Genomic DNA, 25,399 nt, shown 5'->3' with positions numbered 1-25,399 from the left:
TTTCAATTTTCAAGAAATTTTTATTAGTTCTTTACATATAATTTCCAGTGCAAGCAGTTTGTAACTAAAATTACAATCTTACATTTTTACTTATACATCATTTCATTAACACAAAAGGGAATATAATAACCAAAGAACGGGAGGGGGGCGATATTCCATGTCACATTAGAGAAATAAAGACAAACAAAAAACAAAACAGTTATTTAACAATATTCTGTAGTACATCCGGCACTTTCCATACCAAAACATCATCCTCTCTTTTTTTCCCACAGCTAATCTTCCAAATATAATCTTTTACCAATGAACTTACTATCTTTATAACATTTATTTCCATTATCTCATGATTTCTATATATTAAAATATTTCTTGATTTCCATATTGCTTCTTTTACACAATTAATTACAATCCACCACAACAGTTCCTTTTTTTCCCATCCATCTTTCAACATCTTTTCATCCGTTAGCTCCTCCCTGCACAACTCATTCAGCCATGGTGCCATTAGAGACCATACTGTCCTGACTACAGGACATGTCCAAAACAAATGTTTCATCGTCTCATTGTCCCCACATCTGAGTCTGGGACACTTAGAGCTTGTTGTACAGTCTCTTTTGTACAAAAAAATCCCTTGTAGGTAAACAAAGGTTGGCGATCTTCCACGCCAAGTCCTTCAGGTTATTTGTCAAATTTTTATTGTTGACATTTTTCCATGTTATTCTAACGTTCTCTTCATTCAATATTCCAATTGGTATCAACCTGGCGGGAGGAGATAACTTGCTTTCTATTGTTATTCTTTTGATTGGTTCTGGTGTAACTTCTTTCATACCACCTTTCAATGCCTGGACCACCGTATTAAAAATAGCAGGGCACCTATCCGAGGAGGGTGTGTAAAGTGACCCTCTTATACTTCATTTCTCGCCCTCCCAGCCAGAATTTGGCGAAGGGGGTCCAGATGGGCTCGGGACACACATTTAAACAGACTTTTAGAATCGGTGTTATAAACATTGCTTTAAATTTTATCCCTATATTTGCTACGTTTCTCCCTCCTTCGTTCAAGGCTCTGTACATGATATCTCTTTTTAATTTTTCGTGCTGACTTCCCCATAGGAATCGAAACATCATTTTCCGAATTGCTGCCATTATTTTGTGCGGTAACGGGAAGGTTGCCGCTAAAAAGGCTAAAGTTGAGATGACTTCTGTTTTAATCACTAGCACTTTGCCAATTAATGATAATTCTCTGTCCTTCCATTGTAGTAATTTACCTTGAATTTTTGGCAATTTTGACTCCCAATTGTCTATTTCCATGTTTTTCCTATTTGGACGCCTAAAACTTTTATCATGTCGCTTTTTTCTATTAATCCCCGATTTTCCCTTAACCCTTTCCAGTTGCTGTACAATATCTCGCTTTTATTTTTGATAATCCTCATTCCTGATGCTGCTGTGAATCTTTCGCTTACCATTAAGCTTTCCTGTATGGAGGTCGTCCATGTACATAGTTAGTTTAATATCTTTTCCATAATTCCCTGGAGGAATTATTCCTTTAATAACTTTATTTTGTCTTATTGCACATGCTAGTGGCTCCATGGCTAAAATAAACAGCAAAGGAGACAGTGGGCAGCCCTGCCTGACGCCTGCTTTTATTGTGAAAGGTGGAGTTGCTTTCCTGTTCACTACCACCACGCTGCTGCATTCATTGTACAAAATCTTTATCCATTTTATAAAACTGCTACCAAAGTTAAAGTGACGCAATATTTCTTCTAAAAACCTGTGATTGCTGTCAACTGCTTTCTCTAGATCTATTCCTAAAATGGCCAACGGAGTTTCCTCTCTTGACAAGATGTATAAATGTCTCTGATCAAAGCTAAGCTATCCGTCATTTTCCTTCCTGGTATTCCACAAGTCTGTTCTTTTTCTATTATATTCAAAATAACAGTTTGTAAACGAAAAAATAAAACTTTGGATAATATGTTTATGTCTACTCCCAGTAAAGTTAAAGGTCTCCAGTTTTTTAAGTCCGTTTGTGGGCGTTTTTTATATAATAATAAAAATTTATCGAATACCCATAAAGACGTGGCTTGGCAAATTGTTAACAAATGTTTACCTACGAGAGACTTTTTATACAAGAGAAATTGCACAAAAAGGCCGAGATGTCCTAGAGCTAGATGTGGGGACGAGGAGACGATCAAACATCTGTTCTGGACACGTCCCTTTACAAAAAGAGTTTGGACGTTAATGTTGCCATGGTTGAGCAAGTTGCATAATGTGAATTTAACTTATGAAAATATAGCGTACGGGTTATTTAAAGAGGACTGGGAAAGAAATGAAATCAGGTGGTGGATTGTAATTAATTGTGTCAAGGAGGCAATTTGGAAAACAAGAAATATTTTGATTTACAGAAAATATGAAATAATTGAAACAAATGTTATAAAGATGGTGGGTGTGTCAGTTAAAGATTACATTTGGAAATGGAGTCAAGGAAAAAAGAATGAGGAGGAGATTCTTGAGTGGGAAGTTGCTGCTGAATTATTAAAAATAGTGAAACAACCTGGAATAACAGACAAAATGGAACCATTGCTTCTTGTTTTCCTCTTTGTTTCCTTTAATCTGTTTAATTTATTCTGTTTTATAATTCCTTTATGTATGTAATGTCTTCGGTGTGTTCCATTTTGAGTTAACAATGGTATGTTGTGGTAATGTAAACTTGGGATTATTGTTATTATGGAACAAGGTGCTATATGTAAAGAACCAATAAAAACCTTTGAAAATTAAATTGAATTGGTCGCCCAGGGTGAGGATCATCGCCCTGCAGCGATCTGACCTCTGAATTCTCCACAGGGGAGAATCTCAACTGCACAAGTTCTGGTAGTGGCGGCTGCGTTCGTTCTCCCCTGATGAAAGTGTTTAATGATAAATATAACTTCTTACCATGTTTCGTATTCATTGAACTGTTTAATGGTGAATGTTACTAGTTATTATGCAATTCGGCAAACAGCTTGGTTGAGGTTGAAGTGTTGCAGCAACATGACAGTTACAAGTTGCCTTGAGGAGAGTTGCTCCTCATTCATTCATTCATTCATTCAGCTGCCAGATGAAAGAGTAAAGAGTCTTTTCTGGTTTTCCTGCCTCACTGGTTTTTCTCAGACTGACGACAATCGTTTAGTTTTGTGTTCCAGGAAACTTTCAAATCTTCACCACACCATGTACCTAAAACCATATTTTTTCTTAATTTCTTTCCCATTTATACATTTTCAAAGATGTGTGGAGTTAAGTACTTTCACTGAGCACATTTTTAATTCTCCTGTTTCTGGTCAATGTCTTCTTGACGGATGGGAATCTTGAGTTTTTCCATTCAGGTAAAATGAAAAGTCTGGGTTGAGTCGAGCCGTCAGAGAATCCCGCTCTCGCTGAGCGTCACGTTAACGGCCTTGATGAGCGTTTCGCTGTAGTTCAGCAGTCTGCCGTCATAAACCAGCTGCTCTGAAGTCAGACTGATCTGCATCTGAGCTCTGAAAAGAAACAGAGAGAAAAACTTTATTCAACTAGGAATAAATGGATGTTTACATTTGTTTCCACATAATTTCAAGGTTTGCTCGCTTTTAATCCCTATAAAAATCAGTTTCCTTTTTCTTGTTTGCTTCTAAATTATGTTGCATGATCAACATAATTTGTGGTTTTTTCTTTCTTGATGAAAAGAAATACAAAAAACTACAACAATGTATTGGCACCGTTGTATATTAAAAAATAAAAAGAAGGTGTAAATTTCTGCCAAGAAACTTCTGAGCTCGAAATATTTTAAATGTTTACTTTTGAAACTGAGACAATTTCCAAACTTGAAAATTTACCATGGTTGAGCAAGTGTCTGACCAACTGTCTGACGATTTCTCAAAACTTTTGCTGTCGCCATTTTCAGTTTGAAAGGATGAAAAATAAGGATATTATTATATCTGTAACTTCAGTATGTTTTATTTGGTTTCATAAAAGTTTCCCCATTAATGAATCTTTTAATTTATTTCAGCTAAAATGTTTTCTCGGCTTCAGGTTTTGTAATTCGGCTAACCTTGATAACTTGTTATGTTATGTTACACAATGTCTTTAACTTCCATATGTTGTTTCTTATATTTTAGCTGATGTTTTTGCGATGAAGCGATCAGGTGATTGATCATCATGAAGGAACAGGAAGTGGCGCTCTACCTGGTGTGGTACATGCGCGCGATGTTCCGGTCCACCCAGACGCAGCCGTTCAGGCTGTGGAACTTGAGCACGCCGTGAACAGAGACGGCGATGACGAGTCGAGGGTTGACGATGATCTTGAACTTTTCGTAAGCGTGTTCTTTGGTGACGGGCTCCTGGTGGAGGTGGGCCAGGACGTCCACGCCCGGGACGCCCCGCCAGCGGGCCGGGTCGGTCCCGCTCCGTGGCAGCGTCATGTTGTTGGGGAACACGTTGTTTTCAAACATGTAGCATTTGTTTCGATTGTACTTACTTTCCAGCAGAGGCAGCAGCTCCGTCCAGCTGGAGGAAGGAAAGTGAAACACTTTTTAAAACGATCTGATGACTTTCATGTTTCATTTTTTTGTTATTTGGAAATTAAAACCTAACTTGTGCTTATTTTGTTTGGTGTGGGTTGTAAAGTTACACAGTCAAAAATAATTTGCAACACTTTGGGTAATTTAGTTTGACATAAAAGAAAAAAAAATGGGGTTAATTTTTTATAGTCATATTTTCACCATCATTTATAAACAGGTCATAGTTTAAAAATGAAATATTTAACTAGCAAGCTAAATATTTAGCTTCAAAGCTAACTAGTTAGCTCCCAACTGACTTTTGCTGCAAACTAAATATAAAGTTTACATCAAAACATTTAGTCTGTTAACTAAACATTTGGTTTGTAAACTAAAAAAAACTAGCTTAGACTTAAGTATTACAGCCAAATATTTAATTTTGAAGCTAAATATTTACGGGGTTCCATTTATAAAGTTACACTGTAAAACACATTTATCATTATCAGAGATAAAAACTAAACATTTAATGCACAAGCTAAATATTTAGCTCCATACTTAGTTTAGTTTGAAATGTTTAGTTTGTTTCCAAACTAAACAGTTCTAAATATTTAACTTGTTGACTAAAAATGTTGCTAGCTAAATATTTGGCTAAAATACAAATTTGTTTGGCGATAAGTGAAAGTGGACTATCAAAATAAAAGCTTGTTCTCATCTGAATAAACTTTCACTGCTGGACGAATCGTTTCTGTTGTCACTGAAGCTATGTGAGCGTTTTCCGTACGTTTTGACCGTCTGGGGCAGGATGAGTTCGTCCACGTCGTGCAGAGCCACGTATTTGGACCGGTACATGTTCCGGTAGAGGCAGTCGTTGAGCGCGGCAATCTGCCCAAAGTAGTGGAGGTCACCGGGGCCGTGTGAGGGCAGCCATCCGCGAGAGACATTCAGGAAGCCGGACATGGACCAAGGAATCACCTCTATGATACCTGAGGAGGATGAGGACGATGATCTAAAGGCAGACATCTTTACTCTGCCTGGCTGCATATTTAGGTTGAAGCTAAAAATTTAGCTTGTTAGCTCAATATTTGGCCTGTTAACTATTATCTTCAAACATTTAGTTTGAAGCTAATTTTGTAGCTTCAAATGAAATATTTAGTTTAGAGGTAGAGATTTAGATCCTTAGCTTGCTAACTACATATTTAGGTTGAAGATAAGTCTTTAGCTACAATCTTTGTAGCTAAATCAAAGAGCTACAATGTTTAGTTAGATTGCTAACTAAACATTTAGCTCAAGCCAAAATGTTTACGTTGAAGCTAAAGGTTTAGGTTGAAGCTAAATCTTTAGCTACAATATTTGTGGCTAAACCAAAGAGCTACAATATTTAGTTATTGTAGTTTAGTCAGCGTTGCCGACTAAACATTTAGCTAGGTTGAAGATTGAACATATTTAATACGGAAACAGATTTGTTTTTAAACGGTTTCCAGAGTGAGGATTACACAACAGAAATATGTCACATTAGCCCAACCGCTAACCTGACCTGCAACTCTAAATGTTCACGTTGCAGCTGCTGCAGAACCGCATTAATAAAATTCAATAAATCCTGTTTGCTCCAAGATTGACTGAAAAGAGACGACGGATGGAGAGAAATGCAGGAATATTGTGGAAGAAAACCATAAACCTCCATCCAGAGATACGACGGCCGGTTTAGATCAAAGCAGATTCAAAGAATAGAAAAGCCTAGTCAAAGTCCAGACCTAAAAGCAATTGATAAATTGTGGAATAACTTTAAAAATCTTTATCTAAGGGGCTGAGTACTTTCTATATGCGCTGAGTCGGCTGAGTTTTATCACTTCTGACCCACTTAAGAGATAAAAAATGAGTTTTATGTGTGATAGATAAGCTGCTGTAACAAGTCAATAAATGTGCACAAATTGCAGAGGCGACATGGTCATAAAATAAAATCAGCGTTTCAGCCCAGGACGGGAAAAAAATCATCTCTGAGTGAAAATCTTCAGTCAAATGAAGGTTTGTTTTTGTCTCCATTAGAAAATGAAACAGCCTCCTTACAGCAGCTGTTTCCTGTTAAAAAACGGTTTATAAGGTGAAACTGTTGTCACCCTGAGCAGTTTCCTGTCTGACCATCAATAAACAAAAGGGGCAGGAAGGAAGTCAGTCAAAAGGAAAGCCAGATTTGGCTGCTTTGACCTTTTGGTGTGAAATTTGCACAGAACTTCTTGGATTGAACAAACTGAAAAAGCATCATGGTTCTGCTCTACTCTACCTTTTCTGGTGTAGTAGTTCAGGACGCGCTGGGTTTTAGCGCTGCAGCTGGTTTTGTAGACAAACACTTTGCTCACTCCCAGAAGCCGAAACATTTCTAAACTCTGCACAAACTGCAAAACAGAGCAAATAAACATTAACACACGAGTCATATTTAAATAACTATCAGTATTTTAAAGCTGCAGGATGTAACTTTTATTAAAAAAATATTTCTCTACATGTTTGTTGAAACCATGTTGTTAAAGTTTGGTTTGAGGCAGATAATCTGTGAATAAATTCAAGCTCCTCTGCTTCCTCCCAGTGACAACTAGAAACAACCAATCACAGCCAGGAGGCGGGTCTTAGCGCTGTCAATCACCTCTCCATTTGGGCATGGTGTGAAATGCTAGGCTAGTTAGCATGGCCACCGATAACAGCGGATAAACAATCTTCATAGAACAGTAAGTAGTTTCTCCATCATTAGCCCATTTAGCAGCGTGTACACGAGGATGATTGACAGCGCTAAGCCCCTCCTTCTGGCTCTGATTGGTTGTTTTTGATGCATTTCTTCAGACAGCAACAGCAGCTCAGGGAAATCGGTCTTTTCACAGATTATTGTTCTCATATTGAACTGTCACAACATGGTGACAGTTTTAACAAATATGTACATAACTTTTGTTTTTCACACTCTGTAGCTTTAAGAATAAAAGCCCCTCTCCCCTGTGTTTTCCCTCACACAGCTCCTCCAGACTAGCAGCAGCAGCAGTTAGCAAACACCTGGTGGAACTGAAAGGCTGCTGAATTCGTTGTGCAAACTTTAGCACTCCGAAGAAGCAGTCCAGTTTCAGTGCGCCTTATTTAGACTGTCTGTGTTGTTTACTGATCTGTAAACTGTGAATCATGCTAACAAGCAGGTAACCAGACTTACCTGCAGCACATTGTTGAAATCGAACATGGTGGACAGACAGACGGTGAAGGTGTGATTAAAGGATTCCGTCTTTTTGTTTTCGTTCTTCACTTCCAAAAATTCATGCCGATATTCCTCTGAGAGAAAACAACAGGTGTACATTTTGAGACATTATATTTTTAAACTCCCACCCCGTGCATGTTGCAGATCTATGGAGCTCCTTCAGTGACAAAACTGCTGCATCCTGGATGCACAAAGGTGCGTAATCACAGATCCTTCCTCCCAGTTACAACCAGGATAAAAAATATCCTGCTGGTGTTTGCACAAATATACATTTTGAACAACTTAACATTTCCTTTTAATCTGAGTAAACAATATTTAATATTATTTTCTCATGTTGTAAATTTGCCCCACTTGTACTGTCTCTAATTCTTATTTTATTTTTACCTCATTTTGGATCCTTTTAACTTGCCACTGTGTGAAAACTGAGGATATTTTTATTTATCAAGTTCAATAAAATATTTGAATAATTTGAGCAAGAACATAAAATAAGAAGCTGCTTGTTTCATAGATTCAAACTCATATTCAGAATTACTTTTTGATCCCAAAGGGAAATTAAACAATCTGATATGTTTAATAAATCACTATTTTATAAATTCTCCTGTACTCTCCTGTGTTGCCAGCCAAGGCAACTTGCTACTCGTCTTGTTGCTACAACACTTCAACCTCAACAGAGTCAGGTAGCAACTAGTTACATTTACTCAGTTACATTTACTTCAGTAACTTAAAAAAAAGTACTTTTATGAGTATTTTTTACTATTTTTCAATCAACACTAAGGACTTATTGACTTACTCAATAATTCAGTTGCCTTTTTACCAATTTTTTTTTTTTCCTTGAGTGATTTCTTGGACTGCTACTTTTTAAAGGAAGATCATTTTCAGGAACAAGGCAGTTCAAAGTGCTTGACATCAGTGGACCCCAACCACCGGGCCGCGGACCAATTGGTACCGGGCCGCGCAAGAAATAATGAACTACTTCCGGATGTTTTATTTTGAAAATCTTAAACCGGGCTTTAGGGCTTTGCATGAATTAGAAGGAAATACAAACAATACAACAAAACCAAAAGGGTAACAACAACAAAAAGACAAACATACCACACAGTTTAGACTAATATGAGTTTCTCTAGAAACTAAAGTTTGTTATCAATTAGTATTAATAAGAATAAGTACTCTATAGTTTATAAACCAGCAGGAGTTTCTCTGTCTCCATGTTTGATTCTTGTTCAGTTTTGCTATTAGCAAGTATAAAACTAAATGTTGGCTCCATGTTTGATGGAGTGAAAATGTGTCGAAATATCGCTAATCTTACTGGAGAATGTTTCGGCTGCTCTTCCCGCCAGCATGGCTGAAATCTGTCCTGTACCTTTAAATGCCGCGGAGGCCACGGCGACGTGCGACGGCGTGTCGCATGATGACGGTATGACACACAGGATGTCGGCGGTGCCGTAGCGGAAGCCGAAGTGGTCGTTGTGGATCTGCAGGTCGCCGTCTGAGACGTGGGTCTGGTTGTTGCGGCAGAGCAAGACGCAGCGGTAGGCGACCGTCTCTTCACGCAGCACCACTGCGATAACCCGAACCTGAGCACAGACAGCGAAGAGTTACGGTGGTTTTTAATTCATATTCAATAATTATTACACTTATTTAGCATAAATGCTAACCTGATACCTTCTGATTTTAGACGGACATGAGTTCTATAGCGGAAAATTTGACTGTCAGATAATATATTATGACTTTATTACTGGTTAATACATTTTTTACTCACAATCTACACTTTTGATTGTAAGAAAATATGTAATATTTTATTTTAATCACATTAAATTCTATTTTATTTGCTTTGCTTTTGTTTATTTATTTTTCTTGTCAGAATTTTTTCAGTGTTTTGATTGCTACGCTAGCTTGAGGAGCAAAGCAAATTATCAGCAGAAATAACATTTAAATAAATTATTTTAACTTAAACTTTATATAAAAAACATGATGAAAAATTTCACATTAAAAATCTTTATGGGATTCAATAATTTTTTTATTTTTCCTTTTTTTGCTCATCTTCCAGCCTCACAGTCCTTCTGGTTCTGGTTCTGCTCTATATCCAGAACCAGAACCAAACGTGGAGATCTCAGATTTGGAGAAACTTTCAGAAAACTGCAAAACAGCCAAAACAGAGTTCCTTTAAATCAAGGCCAAACCCATCGGTTACATTCGCTTTTGAAACTTTCCAAATGTTTCATGGTAATGAACATATTTTCCGCCATATTTAAGGTGTTTTTATGACTTTATTTTTGTGCTTTTGTTATGTAAAACACCTGGAAGTGCCTTGTTGATGAAATGTGCCATATAAATAAACTGGATTCATTGATTCAAAATATTGTAATTTGAAATAAGTTTGTGTTGTTAAGCTTTTCTTGAACCTTTTAACTAAAGCATCTAAAAAAACGTTTCCTTTCCACTGCAGAAAGGAAATACAGAAAGGATTGTGACTTAGGAAGCCATTTCTTGAAAGTTAACAGTGATTTAAGGTGGACTGGACAGTGATTTAAGGCGGACTGAAGGAATATTCCTTAATGAACACAGGGAATGATAAAAGCCGTTACTCGCCTGCCGTGGGTCTGTGCGGTGTTCTAGATAAGCTGATACCAGCAGCGTCTTTGTCGTCTTGACTGCAATAAATGAGGTTGCAACTTTTGTTGGAACTGCACAAGGAAAAAAAACAATTATTCTGTAAACTGTTGACAAAAGGATGACAGAGAAGTGAGTAAGTTACCTTTATGTGTAATACTCTGTATCCAGCGCCGGAGTTGTGTTACTGTGCTGCCCAGTTTTCCAGTTGGGTTGAGGTTCTGGTTAGCCTCCTTTAAACATCTGTCCCCAAACGGCAAATCAAAAGGAAGATAAGTCTGAGTGAAGTCATTTTAAGCAACGTTTTCAGAGCTAATAAGGTAAGCTGGTCATTTCTTTCACTCTGTCAGAAGGAGGCGCTGTGAGGAGGTGAGTGTTGACTTTTGCATATGTCATTAGTAAACCTCTGGAAAAATGACACCAAAGTAGAGATGTCTGGTCAGGTCGGATCAGCGACGTGACGCCACTCACCTTTCCGCCATCTTGAACATTATGAACGCGGCAACACACAGGAGGATGAAGTACACCAGCTGTTTTCGCTTCCGCAGGCAAGGTTGGTGGAAACCCATTGCTGAGATATTCAGTCCGTTCTTCTTCAGTGCCTTCAGAAAACCAACGTAGTGAAAAGAAAGTACTAAATTATCTCAGCTCAAGGTGCAACAGTGCAGCCCGTCGCCTGGGGAGAGCTGTGCTGAGAAAACGCTCCATAAAGTCTGAGGAAGTGACTCTGGGCTCATCGTTTTATATTTAAACATTTTTAAATAAATAACTTCTGCTTTTGATCACTTTAACTTCTGCAGTAATATGCACGAGTTTTGGTCCAAACAGAGGAGATATGCATAGTGATGCTGAGAAACGAAGATATTTAAGGAGAAATGACTCAAGGAATCTACAGGAAAGGAAATAAAAACTGTTTCTGTGACTCTCAGCATTGTCATGGGAAAAATAAATACACCACAGTATTCATTAATCAGCATTCATTGATGTAAAACCACAGCAACACAGGCTCCCACACAGTGGCACAAAAAGTGGCTGTGCAGTGTATGCAACGCATAGGGGCGCTGCTCTAGAGGGGGCGCAAAAACGATGTGGGGAATTTTTTTCTATCAGCATTTTATGTACTTAACAGCTGTTTGTGTATGAAATGATCAATAACAGAGGAACAGTACTGATTAGGCGTCTCCCTCCCATGTGGCCATGAGGATCTGGTGGCTTCTGTTGGTGTGGCAATAAACGACAAGGAGCTCAAGCTGGCATCAGTCGTTTTCCTTTAATTCTCCATCTGCATTTCACACAATGGATTTTACCAAGCTCCGCCCACAACTGACCCACCTGACCGAAAGTCTCACAAACAAAGCCTCGTTGTTTCTATGTAAACATGACTGATTAGTGAATCATTTCTACCGGATTTTCACAATAAATCAGCTACTAAATGGACAGAGGAACTAACAAGTTCATGTCATCATCTGGGAGGAGGTTACTGGTTTCTCAGTCACAAGCTGGTTGCAAACCTGAGGCCAGCAGGTGTCAGTCAGTTATGGTAGATCTGAACTTTGACCTCAATATGAGAAGCTACAGTCTGATAGGAGGAACCAAAGAGCTCTGGAAAGGTAAAGGCAAATCTTCTGAAGTTGGGATATAATTCATTTAATTTCACATAATTATCGCGGCAGAAGCCATTTGTTTGATAAAATTTTATGAAATATATTTGTTCTATTTGATGTTTGTTGTGAATGACGTAAACTCACAAACTAACTAATTAGTCCAACGTTTAGAAACTACAGCGGCTGTAATGAGCCACAGCAAAGTTAAACAAAGGTAAAATAACCTGAACAGGTGATCAACTCAAAACCACTCCTACCTTTTTACTCTCTCTCTCTCTTTGTAGTTTAAGCACACCTGTTACCGTGGCAACCGCCTGCGCCCCGCAAGACGAGCAAAGATTACGGTAAAAACATAACATTTAGTCCGTTACGATATCAAGTTTCCAGGCTTGATATTTATTTCTCGATTATTAATCAGCGCTTCCCTGAACACAGCGATGGTTGATTGACTAGCTGTACTTGGTGCTAACGTGGCTAACACCAGTAACAGTTTAGTCCAAAGCCTTTTCTGCTAAATTAAAATCTTTAGTGTATGTCAGATACAGACACGTTGCATTGCGGCCCCTCTGGTAAGGTCAGGTAAAGTCAGTCTGGCATAAAAAGGCTCCTGAAAGGAGGAGCCTTAATGTCACCGGGTGGGAAATTCCCGCCACACTTTCTCACGGACTAAACGTTTCTAAAACGCAACAAAAACGATATAATAGCAAAACTAGAGTAACCTGGAATAAACATATTTCAATAATATGCAAAAACGAAAACCATAACCATATTTTATAAAATGAATAAATAATATTTCTTTATCGCATAGCAGAAACACATTACCTCGTCAGTGATCCTAACGGCTCTGAGGATTACCCATAATACCCCGCTCTTTCTAGGGTGAATGCAATACACCGTTTTACCAGCAGATGGTGCATTTTAGCAGGCTTTAACCTGAACCATTTTAACTACGTTACATACACCCCCGTAAATTCTGCTAAAATGGGGTTGTATCAAACACACAGCACTAAAATAAAAGTGCAATAAAAAGAGCGCATAGGAGTCAGCGTTTCGGAGCATCTGAGACCATCTTGCCTTGGACTGGGGAGGAAGTGCTCGTATCATGTTACCTAAGATAAGATAAGATAAGATAAGATAAGATAAGATAAATCTTTATTGTCATTGTCACAAGGACAACGAAATTCAAAAGGTGCCATCAGTCGGTGCACATGTTTAAAAACAAAAAATAACTGTCTCACAATTCACACACAAAGCAAGAATCAACAAACAACTGGCAGAAAAGTCTTCGAAAGTCTTCTCATCAATTCTTTGATGAGAAGACTTTCGAAATTTGCTCCTTGATCTGAATGAATGCGTTTAGGAAAGCCATATATGCAAAAGAAGTCATCCCACAGACAACGAGCAACTTATTTGGCTGACTGATTTTTGCATGGAAACGCATGTGCCATCTTGGAAAAGTGGTCTGTTACAACTAGGACATCCACACAGCGCTTATCTGAGAGCTCAGCGGTCCAAAAGTCAATACAGACCAGTTCTATTGACTCAGAGGTGTGGCCCTGATGACCAGATGAATTATGCACCCCTTGGAGGACTTTGGCTTTTAAAGAGTCAGGGACAATAAACTGTTGAGTTGTCATGTTCATTTGCTTGTCTTTCTTAACTCTGTACATCAGACCATCTTTAATGACAAGCTTAGGCCAATGTCTCAGCAGGTTTAAAACACCAGGTGACTCACTTGCTCGTTCACGTCTGGTGGGTCTCCCGTGACACTGCATATAATAGAAAAGTCTGCCCAACACACCAGATAATTTACAAGAGTGAACTTGTAAATTAGCAAGTTCACTCTTTGGCATCAAGGCAGATTGATCAATGTCACTAAGTTGCAAGACAGCTGGATCAGTGGCTCTCATCTGACTGAAACCTCCAGACTCATGTGCCTCAAGAACAGCTGACACATCTTGTGACGTTAATGTCTGGGGAGTCGGTGAGGGAACCTCAGCATTGTCATCTGTGCACTCAACAACCAGCTGACAGTTGTTCGTACAACGAAATGCATCTTGGACCGTTTTGTCCATCATACCGTTCACCTGGTTAAGCAGTGCGGTATATGGTTCAGTTACGATGCGATGGCTCATGCATGACTGAACAAATGGTTCTCTACTCAAGGCATCAGCGACAACATTTTTGCTACCAGGAACATAATTCAGATCGAAACTATAGGCAGCGAGCCTGGAAACCCACTGTTGTTCACACGCATCTAACCTTGGCTTGGTTAGTATGTATGTTAATGGGTTGTTGTCTGTCCAGACTGTGAAATGACATCCTTTTAGCCAGTGGCTAAACTTGTTACATATTGCCCATTTAAGAGCAAGAAATTCCAAGCGATGTGCTGGATAGTTTAGCTGTGAGCGTGAAAGAGTCCTACTGGCAAAAGCCACTGGTCTAGCCACCCTTCCATCAGGAGGAAGCTGTGACAAAACAGCTCCAGTGCCATCAAAAGAGGCATCAACAGCAAGGATGAATGGAGCATTAAAATCCGGATGAGCCAAGGTAACACTACTTATCAAATCGTTTTTCAAAGTTTTAAATGCTTCCTTGCACTCGTCAGTCCAGTCAGATGGGGACAGTTTAACCTGACCCTTTCTGAATTTGGGTTTGTTGCCTCGCCCTTTTTTGTTTGTCACTCCAGGCTCAGCTACAAGGCTAAAGAGTCGTTTGGCTTTGACAGAGCACTTCCCAATAAAGTGATGATAATAAAGGACCATCCCAAGAAAGGATCTAATTTTCCTGGCACATGGTGTCTCACCATCAGGCTCCATGAGATCAGTTTCCTGTACCTCACTGATAGCCTGAACTTTACTAGTATCAGTGCTTACACCGTCCTCACTTATCACATGACCCAAAAATTTCACTGACCTACGAAGGAAGCGACACTTTTTTGGAGACAGTTTTAAGTTATTTGCAGCCAGACGAGAGAAAACCAGCGGGAGCTGATCAAGCGCAACCTGTTCAGATGGGGCAAAGACCATCAGGTCATCCAAATAACATAGCAGAATAATGAAATTTTGGTCCCCAAAAATAGACATCATCATCCGCATGAAAGTTGCAGGGCTATTGGTCAAGCCTTGAGGCATCCTATTGTACTTGTCCAGGCCAAATGGAGATGAAAAGGCAGTAAACCTTTTATCATCCTCGTGTAGCCTCACATTATAGAACCCTGAAGTCAGGTCCATGGTGGAAAAGAATACCAAGTACAGCCAGGGCATCTGTTTGATGAGGCAATGGATGCGCATCTTTAACAGTTCGCGCATTCAGCCATCTGAAATCATTGCCGATGCGGAGGTCTCCATTAGGCTTAACAACCAGAACCAGAGGAGAGGAGTATTCGCTTTGTGATTTACGAATAATTCCTAACTCCTCCATTTCACTCAGAGCAGTGCGCAGTTTTTCATAATGGCAGGGCGGAACGCGCCTGTATGGTAGTCTAAAGGGTTTGTCATCCACAAGTCGTATTCTGTGCACAAAATCTGTAGCATCCCCACAGTCCATTTTATGCCGAGAAAAGATGTATTCATACTGCTGAATGACTTGCAATAACTTATTTTTCCACTCAAGACTTCACAGGATGAGAGGTCCAAGTCCTGGAGTCCAATGTCACTCAGAATATGAGACATCTCCTTGTCAGATACTGGTGTCTTTACAGGGTCTTTGGTGTACTGTGTGTTGGATTGGATGTGCTCAGTTTTGGCGAACTCATGTACAGAAACACAAGTGGACACATCTGCAACTTTTGAATTCCTTCTCAGAGTGAGAGGTTTTTCAGTTGGATTTACAGTCTTGACAGGAACACAGCCGTCACCATACAATGACGCCACAACTCTCCCCACTAGGATTTTCTGGGTCTGCACTTGGACTGAGTTGGTTCAATGATGACTGAACATCCAACTAAAGAAACATCAGATGTAGGCAGTTTGGCCCAAACTAAATGTTCAGTTAGGGGCTGGAGAGTAACAGACCTTTTGAGTTTGGCTGTGTCCACTTTGATGGGTTTCATGCCTGGGTCACAGGATATCGAGTCTGACAGCAGAGACATTAAACGGGGCAAATTGTCTTTGTGAATGCCTCTCTGAGAGGAACAGTCAGTCGTCCAAAACCATTTTAACTATGTTTTTCTTTTAAATTTGAATTGTAGTAATGCCTCAACAACAGGGAGCTAAAGATGGGCGGCAGAAATAAAACTCAGGGGCACAAAACGGAAGAGGGGGAAGGATAAAGATGTTGGAGAGACAAAGAAAAGCTTTTCAAAGTGGTTGAAAGACAGCAGGTGAGTAATGTCAGAGTATCAACAAGAGAGTTGTAAATATTCAGGTTAGCTTAAGCTAGGCTACAATGACAGGCGGTTGTTGTTGTCCAATACGGGACGCGATTTATTCCATATTGCTATAATGTCTGATAGACACACCTATCACACACATCTCAACAATAAGTGTAATAATAATGGCCAAAACAAAACACGGGAAATATTAAGGTCAGCTAAATTTTCGTTGCAGGACCTAAATAGGACCAACCTTTACCTCCACGAACTGACACTGTTGTCACGGTTGCCTAGAGACGGTTGCTACGCAGCCGCGTTGAGCTGCTATCAACCCGCGTCTTTTTAAAATGTCCATCCGATAAAACACTAGGCCATCCTTAAAGCAAAACCTCTGGCAAAAATACAGACGGTGGTGGGAAAACACAGGCTAAACAACCACACACTCACACCTAGAGAGAATTTAGATAGACCAATTAACCTGACAGTCATGTTTTTGGACTGTGGAAGGAAGCCGGAGTACCCGGAGAGAACCCACACATGCACAGGGAGAACATGCAAACTCCGTGCAGAAAGACCCCAGCTGGGAATCGAACCCAGGAACCTTCTTGCTGCTAGGCAACAGCTCTACCAACTGCGCCACTGTGCAGCCCCTGAAAAATAATATAGATGGCAATTTAAGAACAAATCATACAAATAGATTAATACTAAATAAATAAATATTGTGAAGAGAAACCGTTTATTTTTTCAACATTAAAAATGTTTGTTAGGATTGTGTAGGAAAAATGTTGATATCTTTTATAATTCAGTGTTTTGTGATCAATATTATTTCACCATTTTATTAATGTGGGTTGCCAGTTTGGATCAGGTTTCAAGCTATAAGAATGATAGAAAACATGCTAACAAAAAGCCTCAGACCTGCAGAAACAGGATAACAGACGAGGCTCTTTGGCTCATTTATATATTAAATGATGAAATATTGCCCTGTTTTGTGTTTCATTCTTTTTTAATTGCCCTGTAGGCAGCAATTTATTCACATAGATGTACATTTATTGTTATTGATACTTTAATTAAAAATGAGTTGTACAAGGTTATGTCGTTGGGGCGCGAGAAGGGAGGGGTGGAGGTGGGGGGTGGGGGTGGGGGGGGGGGATGATGACATGTTCACATACGCCTCAGAAAGTATGCAGTTGCGCCCCTGCTCCCACATACTTGGTGTATATTGTGCGTATTGTGCGTATTGTGCGTATTGTCTGTATTGTGTGTATTGTCTGTATTGTGTGTATTGTGTGTATTGTGTGTATTGTGTGTATTGTGTGTATTGTGTGTATTGTCTGTATTGTGTGTATTGTGCGTATTGTCTGTATTGTGTGTATTGTCTGTATTGTGTGTATTGTGTGTATTGTGTGTATTGTGTGTATTGTCTGTATTGTGTGTATTGTGTGTATTGTCTGTATTGTGTGTATTGTGTGTATTGTCTGTATTGTGTGTATTGTGTGTATTGTGTGTATTGTCTGTATTGTGTGTATTGTGTGTATTGTGTGAATTGTGTGTATTGTGTGTATTGTCTGTATTGTGCGTATTGTGTGTATTGTGTGTATTGTGTGTATTGTCTGTATTGTGTGTATTGTGTGTATTGTGTGTATTGTGTGTATTGTCTGTATTGTGCGTATTGTGTGTATTGTGTGTATTGTGTGTATTGTCTGTATTGTGTGTATTGTGTGTATTGTCTGTATTGTGTGTATTGTGCGTATTGTGTGTATTGTCTGTATTGTGTGTATTGTGTGTATTGTGTGTATTGTCTGTATTGTGTGTATTGTGTGTATTGTGTGTATTGTCTGTATTGTGTGTATTGTGCGTATTGTGTGTATTGTCTGTATTGTGTGTATTGTGCGTATTGTGTGTATTGTCTGTATTGTGTGTATTGTGTGTATTGTGCGTATTGTGTGTATTGTGTGTATTGTGTGTATTGTGCGTATTGTCTGTATTGTCTGTATTGTGTGTATTGTGCGTATTGTGTGTATTGTCTGTATTGTGTGTATTGTGTGTATTGTGTGTATTGTCTGTATTGTGTGTATTGTGTGTATTGTGTGTATTGTCTGTATTGTGTGTATTGTGTGTATTGTGTGTATTGTCTGTATTGTGTGTATTGTGGTATGTGTGTATTGTCTGTATTGTGTGTATTGTGTGTATGTGTATTGTCTGTATTGTGTGTATTGTCTGTATTGTGTGTATTGTCTGTATTGTGTATTGTGTATTGTGTGTATTGTGTGTATTGTGTGTATTGTCTGTATTGTGTGTATTGTGTGTATTGTGTGTATTGTCTGTATTGTCTGTATTGTGCGTATTGTCTGTATTGTGTGTATTGTGTGTATTGTGCGTATTGTGCATATTGTCTGTATTGTGTGTATTGTCTGTATTGTGTGTATTGTCTGTATTGTGTGTATTGTGTGAGCCGTGCAAACAAATCCTCCACTAAACTGGCTTTTAATTTAAAGGGGAAGTATTATGTGTTTTCTAGGCAAATAGTAACATTTTAAAGAATAATCAAGTGGCTATGCTACCTTCAGTTCTTAAAAATGCTATTTATATATATATATATATAGAATATTAATTAAATAAACATTTCCTTTGTAATTTAACACTGAATTTGGGCTTCTGTCTCTTTAAGAAGCTCCTGCTCTTTCTGAAACTCTGCCTTCAGGAAGTCGTCCTATTAACCATTTAAAATGTTTTTGCCAGCTTTGAACTGAGAAGGAGCTCCTGTTATGACCTCAACAGCTCCACCAGGTGTTTGCTAATTGCTGCTGGCTAGTCTGAAGGAGCTGAGAGGGGAAAAGCTGCGCTATGAAGGCGGGGCTAGGCCCACCCAGGTGTTTTTCACAGCTGAATGGAAAAGTATGTGGAAAATGCAGCGGATGTAATCTGCATTAACAGCTCGCTGTTATTGGTAATCCTGCAGATCAAAATCGGCATTGCTGGATGATATTTGTAACCTGTTATTTCATATTCCTTAAATAATTTCTGTCATTGTATCTACATCTCCTGTGTGAACAGCATGAAGCAATCTGGGTCAGATTTGGTAAATCACATTGCTATTTGTACATCAATACATTTGCATTATCCTCCTCCTAGCATTTTGCAGTCAGTATGTTTTACAAATTCACAAAGACAGACATGCTAAATTTGTTGCACCTGTGATTCTTCTCTTTTTGCTTTGCAATCTCACTCAGCTCCTTCAGACTAGCCAGCAGTAATTAGCAAACACCTGGTGGATCGGCTGAGCTCACTGGAGGAGCTACTTCTAAGAGCAACACTGGTAAAAACGCTGTTAAAGGGTTAATAACTCCTGAAAGTGTAGTTTCAGAAAGAGCAGGAGTTTTTAAAGAGACAGAGCCCAATTTCAAGTCAAGTCAGATTTCTTCTAGGTTTGATATATACAACATTTTTAACAACTGAAGATAAAATAGTTATTTTATTAATTTGGTATCCTTATTAGATTTTGCCTGCTATATTTCAGGATTTTCTTTAATCTGATCACGTTTAACGTAGAATTAAACGATATATTTCCTGTTAAGTCATTCACGTCAATGATATTTATTTTTCTTTGTGGTTTGGGTAACCTTAATATAACCCTTTTTTTGTTTAAAACGTTCCCTGGTCAACCCAGACTAAATCAGCCCTGATGGGACTGGTTTTAATGGAGCATTTTTTATACTTCCAGTTCATTTCAGAGGAACAGGTTCAGGATATAAACGTGAGGATTTTACATTTTGATAAGACCCTGCTGCGACGTCAGATATGAGGAGCAACCAGCCGTGTGTTTCATCGTGAGGGAGATTAACTTTAACTGTAAACACACAGATAAACGCGGCGGTACTGGTCGCTGCAGAGGCAGTGGAACTTGTTAAAAGGAAAAAAATGTCCATTAAATGATGTTTAAGAGTTCAATTAGGAAAAACCTGCAGACAGGAGAGCAGGACACGGAGGCAGGTTGTAGACAGAAGACATCAGATGTGAACAATGGAAAACAACGAGCTTCAATACTGAAGAGCTGAGGAGAGTGGCGTTGGAAAGAGGGGAGTCTAATCAGAGAGATGCAAAACAGCGCAGGGAGTTGGGAAATGAAGAGGAGAGAGAGATGAACTAAATAAAAACCAAATAGAAAAAAGCCCAGCGCTAACATCAGAACCAACATTCACAGAACAGACACATAAAAACCAAGACAAACCTCAACGCAGAGCATGAAACTGAAACCAGCAAAACCCAAAAATGGAAACATGAGCTGCTTTTCTATCGACCATATAAATAGAGTTACAAAAATATATTTGCTAAATTTGAACACAGTGATTTTTTTGAGGATGTTTACAGCTGCATCGAAGTGACTATCAGAACTGGAATTCAAACACTTTTTATATGAAATGAGTCTTTAGAGACGTTACTGCAGGTGGAAAAGATGGAGAAGACGGCAGGAAGTCGAGGTTTGGTCACTTAAACTGTAAAACATTTGAGCTGTATTTAGTTGTGTCTACTATCTTCTACTCTTTAATTCAAATACATTTAGCAAGTTTTAGATTTTGAATTTGAATGTGAGTTTGTGAAAGATGAACTTACAGCAGTAAGTTGTGTCAACTTTCTATTAATTTCGTCAAACATCCAAGAGTTGAATAAACTAGAGTTTTTAGGTTAGCACTTAAAAAAACTGAAAGAAGAAAAAGACAGGAGTGGGAACTATTTCCCAGAATGCTTAGCGGCGTGTTTTTGTATCTCGAGAGGGAAGTGAGTTACACTGATATGACCTTTGTTTGTTCACACTAAATGTTTTAGAGCTGAATTCATTGTGATGTTTAATAAAGTTCATGATCAGATCAGAAATTTTGTTCATGCAATTTGAAACAAGAATTAAAATTATTTTAAAGTAAAATAACTGAGTAAAAATAACAGAATGTGGCTCTTCAACTCGGTGGCAGCAGTTTTTTCTTGCATATTGTGAAATAATTATTTGGTTTAAATTGCAGCATTAAGTTAAAACTCACAGTTTAAGATTAATGAACCACAAGAACTAAAAAAAAAACATTTTTAGCAACTTGTTGCTTGTTGTTAAATTAACTTCACAAACTTAATTTTTGAATTAAGGCCAATACAAATTTCTTGTTGACCTAAATAGCATTTTCAAGGCAGCAGGTGGATTTTCATTTTCAAACCACCTTCAAATGTTTTACAGTGCAAAAAACACGCAAAAAACACAAAATTCATATTTAATGAATGAATTTTGCAATTGCAAAATTGTGCTTTTCCAACGCAACTGTGAACATTTGTATGGTTCTACAAAACTCTGTTCACATTAAATGCAATTTCAAGAAGCTACACAGGAAGGAAGTGAAAAAGTCAACACCCAACAACAAGAAGACGGTTCACACATCGGAGCTCACAGTTTTGTTCTCATTTTTCTGAGGTATTTGTGTTCAGAGACCACTTGGATGATCCTGCTCCCATTTCTCACACCAGCGATCAGCTGTTAGCTCTCCTGCTAGCTCTGCTACTGAACCCCTCATGAAGTTGCCGTGTTTCTCCAGCAGCAATCCCCTGAAATAAAGGAGATCACAGATTTGAGATAATGAAACAAGGAAATGAGAAGGAAGATCATGGCTGGAAAAAAAACATCTACAGAAAGAAAACGGAGGAGCAGCTGAAGAGATAAACAGCTTTAGACTGACGCATCAGACAGTGAGAGATGTAGAAAAACCCTTTAAAAGTCTCTGTTTTACACCTAAACTAAACAGTCGCATGTTCATTTCACAGAGTCTTTTTCTATTGTTCTGCCTTTTCTGTCTCCAACCTCAACAACTAGAGGTTGCTCAGCTTTAGTTGAGCAACCAGATACAAATATGTGCTTTGACCAGATGAGAATTAATCAGTAGGAAACAGAAACAGTTTTCTACTTCCTTCAGAGTCCCAGGGAAACTTGTTAGCATTTGATTGCTCTGGAAATCTTAAAAGAAACTCTTGAGAAATCTGACAAAAAACTCACAGTTGGGTTTAGTAATTATCCAAAACGTTTAGGAAAAGAAACACAATGGCCTGAACTGGCAGCGTAAAGAACCAGGATGATCTAAAGATGATGAAAAGAGGAAGAGTTGAAAGAAATGTTGCAGAAATACAAAACGTGTGCATTCCTAACTGTAAACTACAAGTTTTGTAGCAAGCTAGTTTTTCCAGTGCAGGCTGCGATGAACAATCATACTTAGGATAACTCAGAGTTTTAATGTGTTCACATGTTGTTTATGGGACAAATCGTCCTGATTGGATGATTTCAAATCGTTAAATCACGCTTGTCATTGAAACTGAGTTATATTTAATAACTGTACAATATTGCTTTTCTTATGACGCACATTATTTTAGGTTTGTGTGAATCTGCATGCCTGACACGGCTCTATTCTATTCTATTCTATTCTATTCTATTCTATTCTATTCTATTCTATTCTATTCTATTCTATTCTATTCTCAGTAATGAACTGCAGATGGTAAAACTTTATTTACAACCCAGATCTTTAAGAGTTTTTTGTAATTTTGTCAAAAAGCCACATTTTGTTGACAATCATTAATAAAACATGTAAAACCTTCATGTGTTTTGTTTATTCTGTGTTTTTTAGTTTCTTTTACTTGATCAGTCTGATTTCTGTTTTACTTTAGTTCAGCCCTTGATTGATTCTAATTTATTATGTTTATTTCTTGTCTAGTTATTCTGTTATTCTCTCTCTCTTCTCATTTTAATGCTCCGTTTTATCTTTTCTTTGTTCTTTTAATGACAAACAGAACATGCATGTTGAGTTTTTTCCATTTGCACCACTTTTCATTACTCACAGAAACTATCTGGTGGCGGTGGTTGGATGTTTCGATGCATACTAAACTTTTCTATAAACGGAGCATAAATAACTCTTAGACAAACTAGTATAATCCGGTAAACATTCAATAAAAGCTCAAATCTTAGTACTTTCAATCCAAATGACCACAGGAAATCTAATACGACTGTAGGTGTCAGGTAGCAATAGTCTATAAGTTGTGGGTCTCAGATAAATAAGATCACAAAGACACAGAATATCTGAGGGTCTTGTCCATAAAAATAGGTGCATATTGTATATTTTGCAAACCTTCCTCAGTTCCCAGGACTACCAGAGCTAAAGATACCACACATTTCTACGTCATTTTAAGCTCTTGTGATGTGAAGCATAATTTATTAAAACATTACTGAGGATACTTTTATGGAAATAAATAATCTTGTTTACTCTTTCTCTGCAAACTTAGTGTCTGATTTCCAGGAAGTGCTATTTTTGCTCCGGCTAGAAGTAAGAATTTGTCTTGATGTTCGTTATCCTTCTCAAACAAACCGACGGGAAAAGAGAAACGAACCAGGAAGCTGAAAGTAAAACAGCTACAGGAATGTGGCAAGAAGGAAAAACGCTGCAGAGGATGCAGGTAAGGGATTAATAACCGCTCTGGAGTAATTGTTAACGTTCTGAAATAACTGGAGCATGAAGTCAAAACCTGAGGAAGGGAAAGACTTTCTGGGAAGAGAGCTCTAAAAACCCCAAAGAGAATAAAACAACAATCCAACCAGGTGAGCCACACTGCAAAACACAAAACACTTCAAATAAGTAACTTTTCAGCAAGATATGGGAGCTTGTTTTAAGTTCCTCAATATTGACAAAACTTTCACTGGTAGATTATTCCACTTATGAGGAAAATGTCTTGTTATGTCATAATCTGTTGCTGAAAAGTTACTTGTAAGTTAGTTTTGTCTCATTTCAAGTTTAGTAAGATTTACACTGGAAACGACCAAAAATGCTGAATAATTTTGTGTTTTTGCATAATATGACTTAAAGATTCAAATTCAAGCAGTAGATAAGTTTCACTACCTCAACAAATGGACTGAAAAAAACGTTTTTAAATGAAGCTGAACATGGGAAACAGTTTCAAACAGGAAGTGAATTATCAGCCTAAGTTTCTGAAGGACTTAAACAAAAACAACATTTCAACTTAAAATGCAGAGGGAATAAATAAAAGTGGACCTCACAGGGACATTTTTACTTTAAAGACCTTCACGCACGACTGGAGGCACCAAGCTGTAAATGATCGCCTCACATTTTCAGTCAAATTAAAGATAAAACAGGGTACAAAGGTCAACAGCCAGTTAAGCTGATGTTGAACGGCTACGTACACACATCTGCAATTCTGAGAAATATTAAACTACTAATCGAAATAGTTTTTCAACAAAGAATATAATAGTTAAAAATTATTCAAATTTGATTCAAGTCTAAAACAATTACAGCTCCCAAACATAATGCAGTAATTTAAAATAACAAAAACTATATATTTTTATTTTTGAAAGTCCTCATTTTAAATCTTTGGACAACAAACTGTGTTAAGTTTCGGACACTTTCTGTTTCCTTTATCTCAAAGGCTCATATTTTAATGTATGGATAAATTTGAAGGGATACCATCTAGAATAATCTAGAGTTAATGTCTTGAAGAAGAAATGTGGAGTAAAAAACAAACAGGACAGAAAAACAGTCTTTTTCTGTCAGTGCATGATAAAGTTAAATGACATATTTCACTTCCAAACTGAAGCTGGAGCAGCGACAGGCTCTCTAAATACATAAATTATGACAGTTGAATGAAATTGAAAGCCAGTTCTGTCCAGAAAACTTAAAGTCTGTTGGTTTGACGATCGTAGCTGCAAAATGGATCCAGTAAAAAGATCCGCTGAGCTGCCTGGGAAAGACGGCACTTTATGTTCTCATGCAGTGAAACGTTTTACTGTTAAGGAATAAAAATAGCCAGTTATCGAGCCGTATAAAATAAAATAAAATAAAAGATGGAAAGGAAAATGTATTTTTTTAAAACACCCTTTATGTGGACACAAGACAGAAAACAGAAATGTAGCAGCATAAACCCAAACTGACCTGTTTCACTGATGAGAGGGATGTTAAAGCTTCTCCATATCCACCTTCCAGGCTGCAAAATGATCCAAACCAGTGGCTTTAATGCAGAGCTCTGAGTGAGCAGCTCCTCCGCGCTTGATGTAAGTCATTGTGGAGAAACAGGAAGCAGATAAGAGGAGCTAACCTCGCCCTTAATCAGTTAGAGG

General features: G+C 38.2%; 1 protein-coding gene across 4 annotated transcripts; it reads right to left on the bottom strand.

The window, feature by feature from the left end:
* Positions 1-25,399, bottom strand: LOC111611910 (beta-1,4-galactosyltransferase galt-1-like). Of its 4 annotated transcripts, none has more exons than XM_023350831.1 (11): positions 25,215-25,399; positions 21,684-21,837; positions 10,807-10,937; positions 10,481-10,578; positions 10,315-10,376; positions 9,086-9,299; positions 7,684-7,799; positions 6,778-6,889; positions 5,281-5,482; positions 4,189-4,509; positions 1-3,503 (listed from the first exon to the last, which is right to left on the bottom strand). In XM_023350831.1, exons 3-11 carry the CDS (start codon positions 10,902-10,904, stop codon positions 3,383-3,385), a joined length of 1,344 nt encoding a protein of 447 aa, XP_023206599.1. In that variant the 5' UTR covers positions 10,905-10,937; positions 21,684-21,837; positions 25,215-25,399; the 3' UTR covers positions 1-3,382. The 4 variants fall into 4 exon arrangements, with proteins under 4 accessions (XP_023206599.1, XP_023206595.1, XP_023206598.1 ...); XM_023350827.1 differs by having other exon boundaries at positions 10,315-10,409; positions 25,215-25,395; XM_023350830.1 differs by lacking the exon at positions 21,684-21,837 and having other exon boundaries at positions 10,315-10,409; positions 25,215-25,396.

The sequence above is a fragment of the Xiphophorus maculatus genome, chromosome 18, assembly GCF_002775205.1.
Source record: "Xiphophorus maculatus strain JP 163 A chromosome 18, X_maculatus-5.0-male, whole genome shotgun sequence".
NCBI classification, from domain to species: Eukaryota; Metazoa; Chordata; class Actinopteri; order Cyprinodontiformes; family Poeciliidae; genus Xiphophorus; species Xiphophorus maculatus.
Note: the sequence above shows the minus strand (reverse complement) of the source record. Positions and strands in the feature narration are given on the sequence as shown.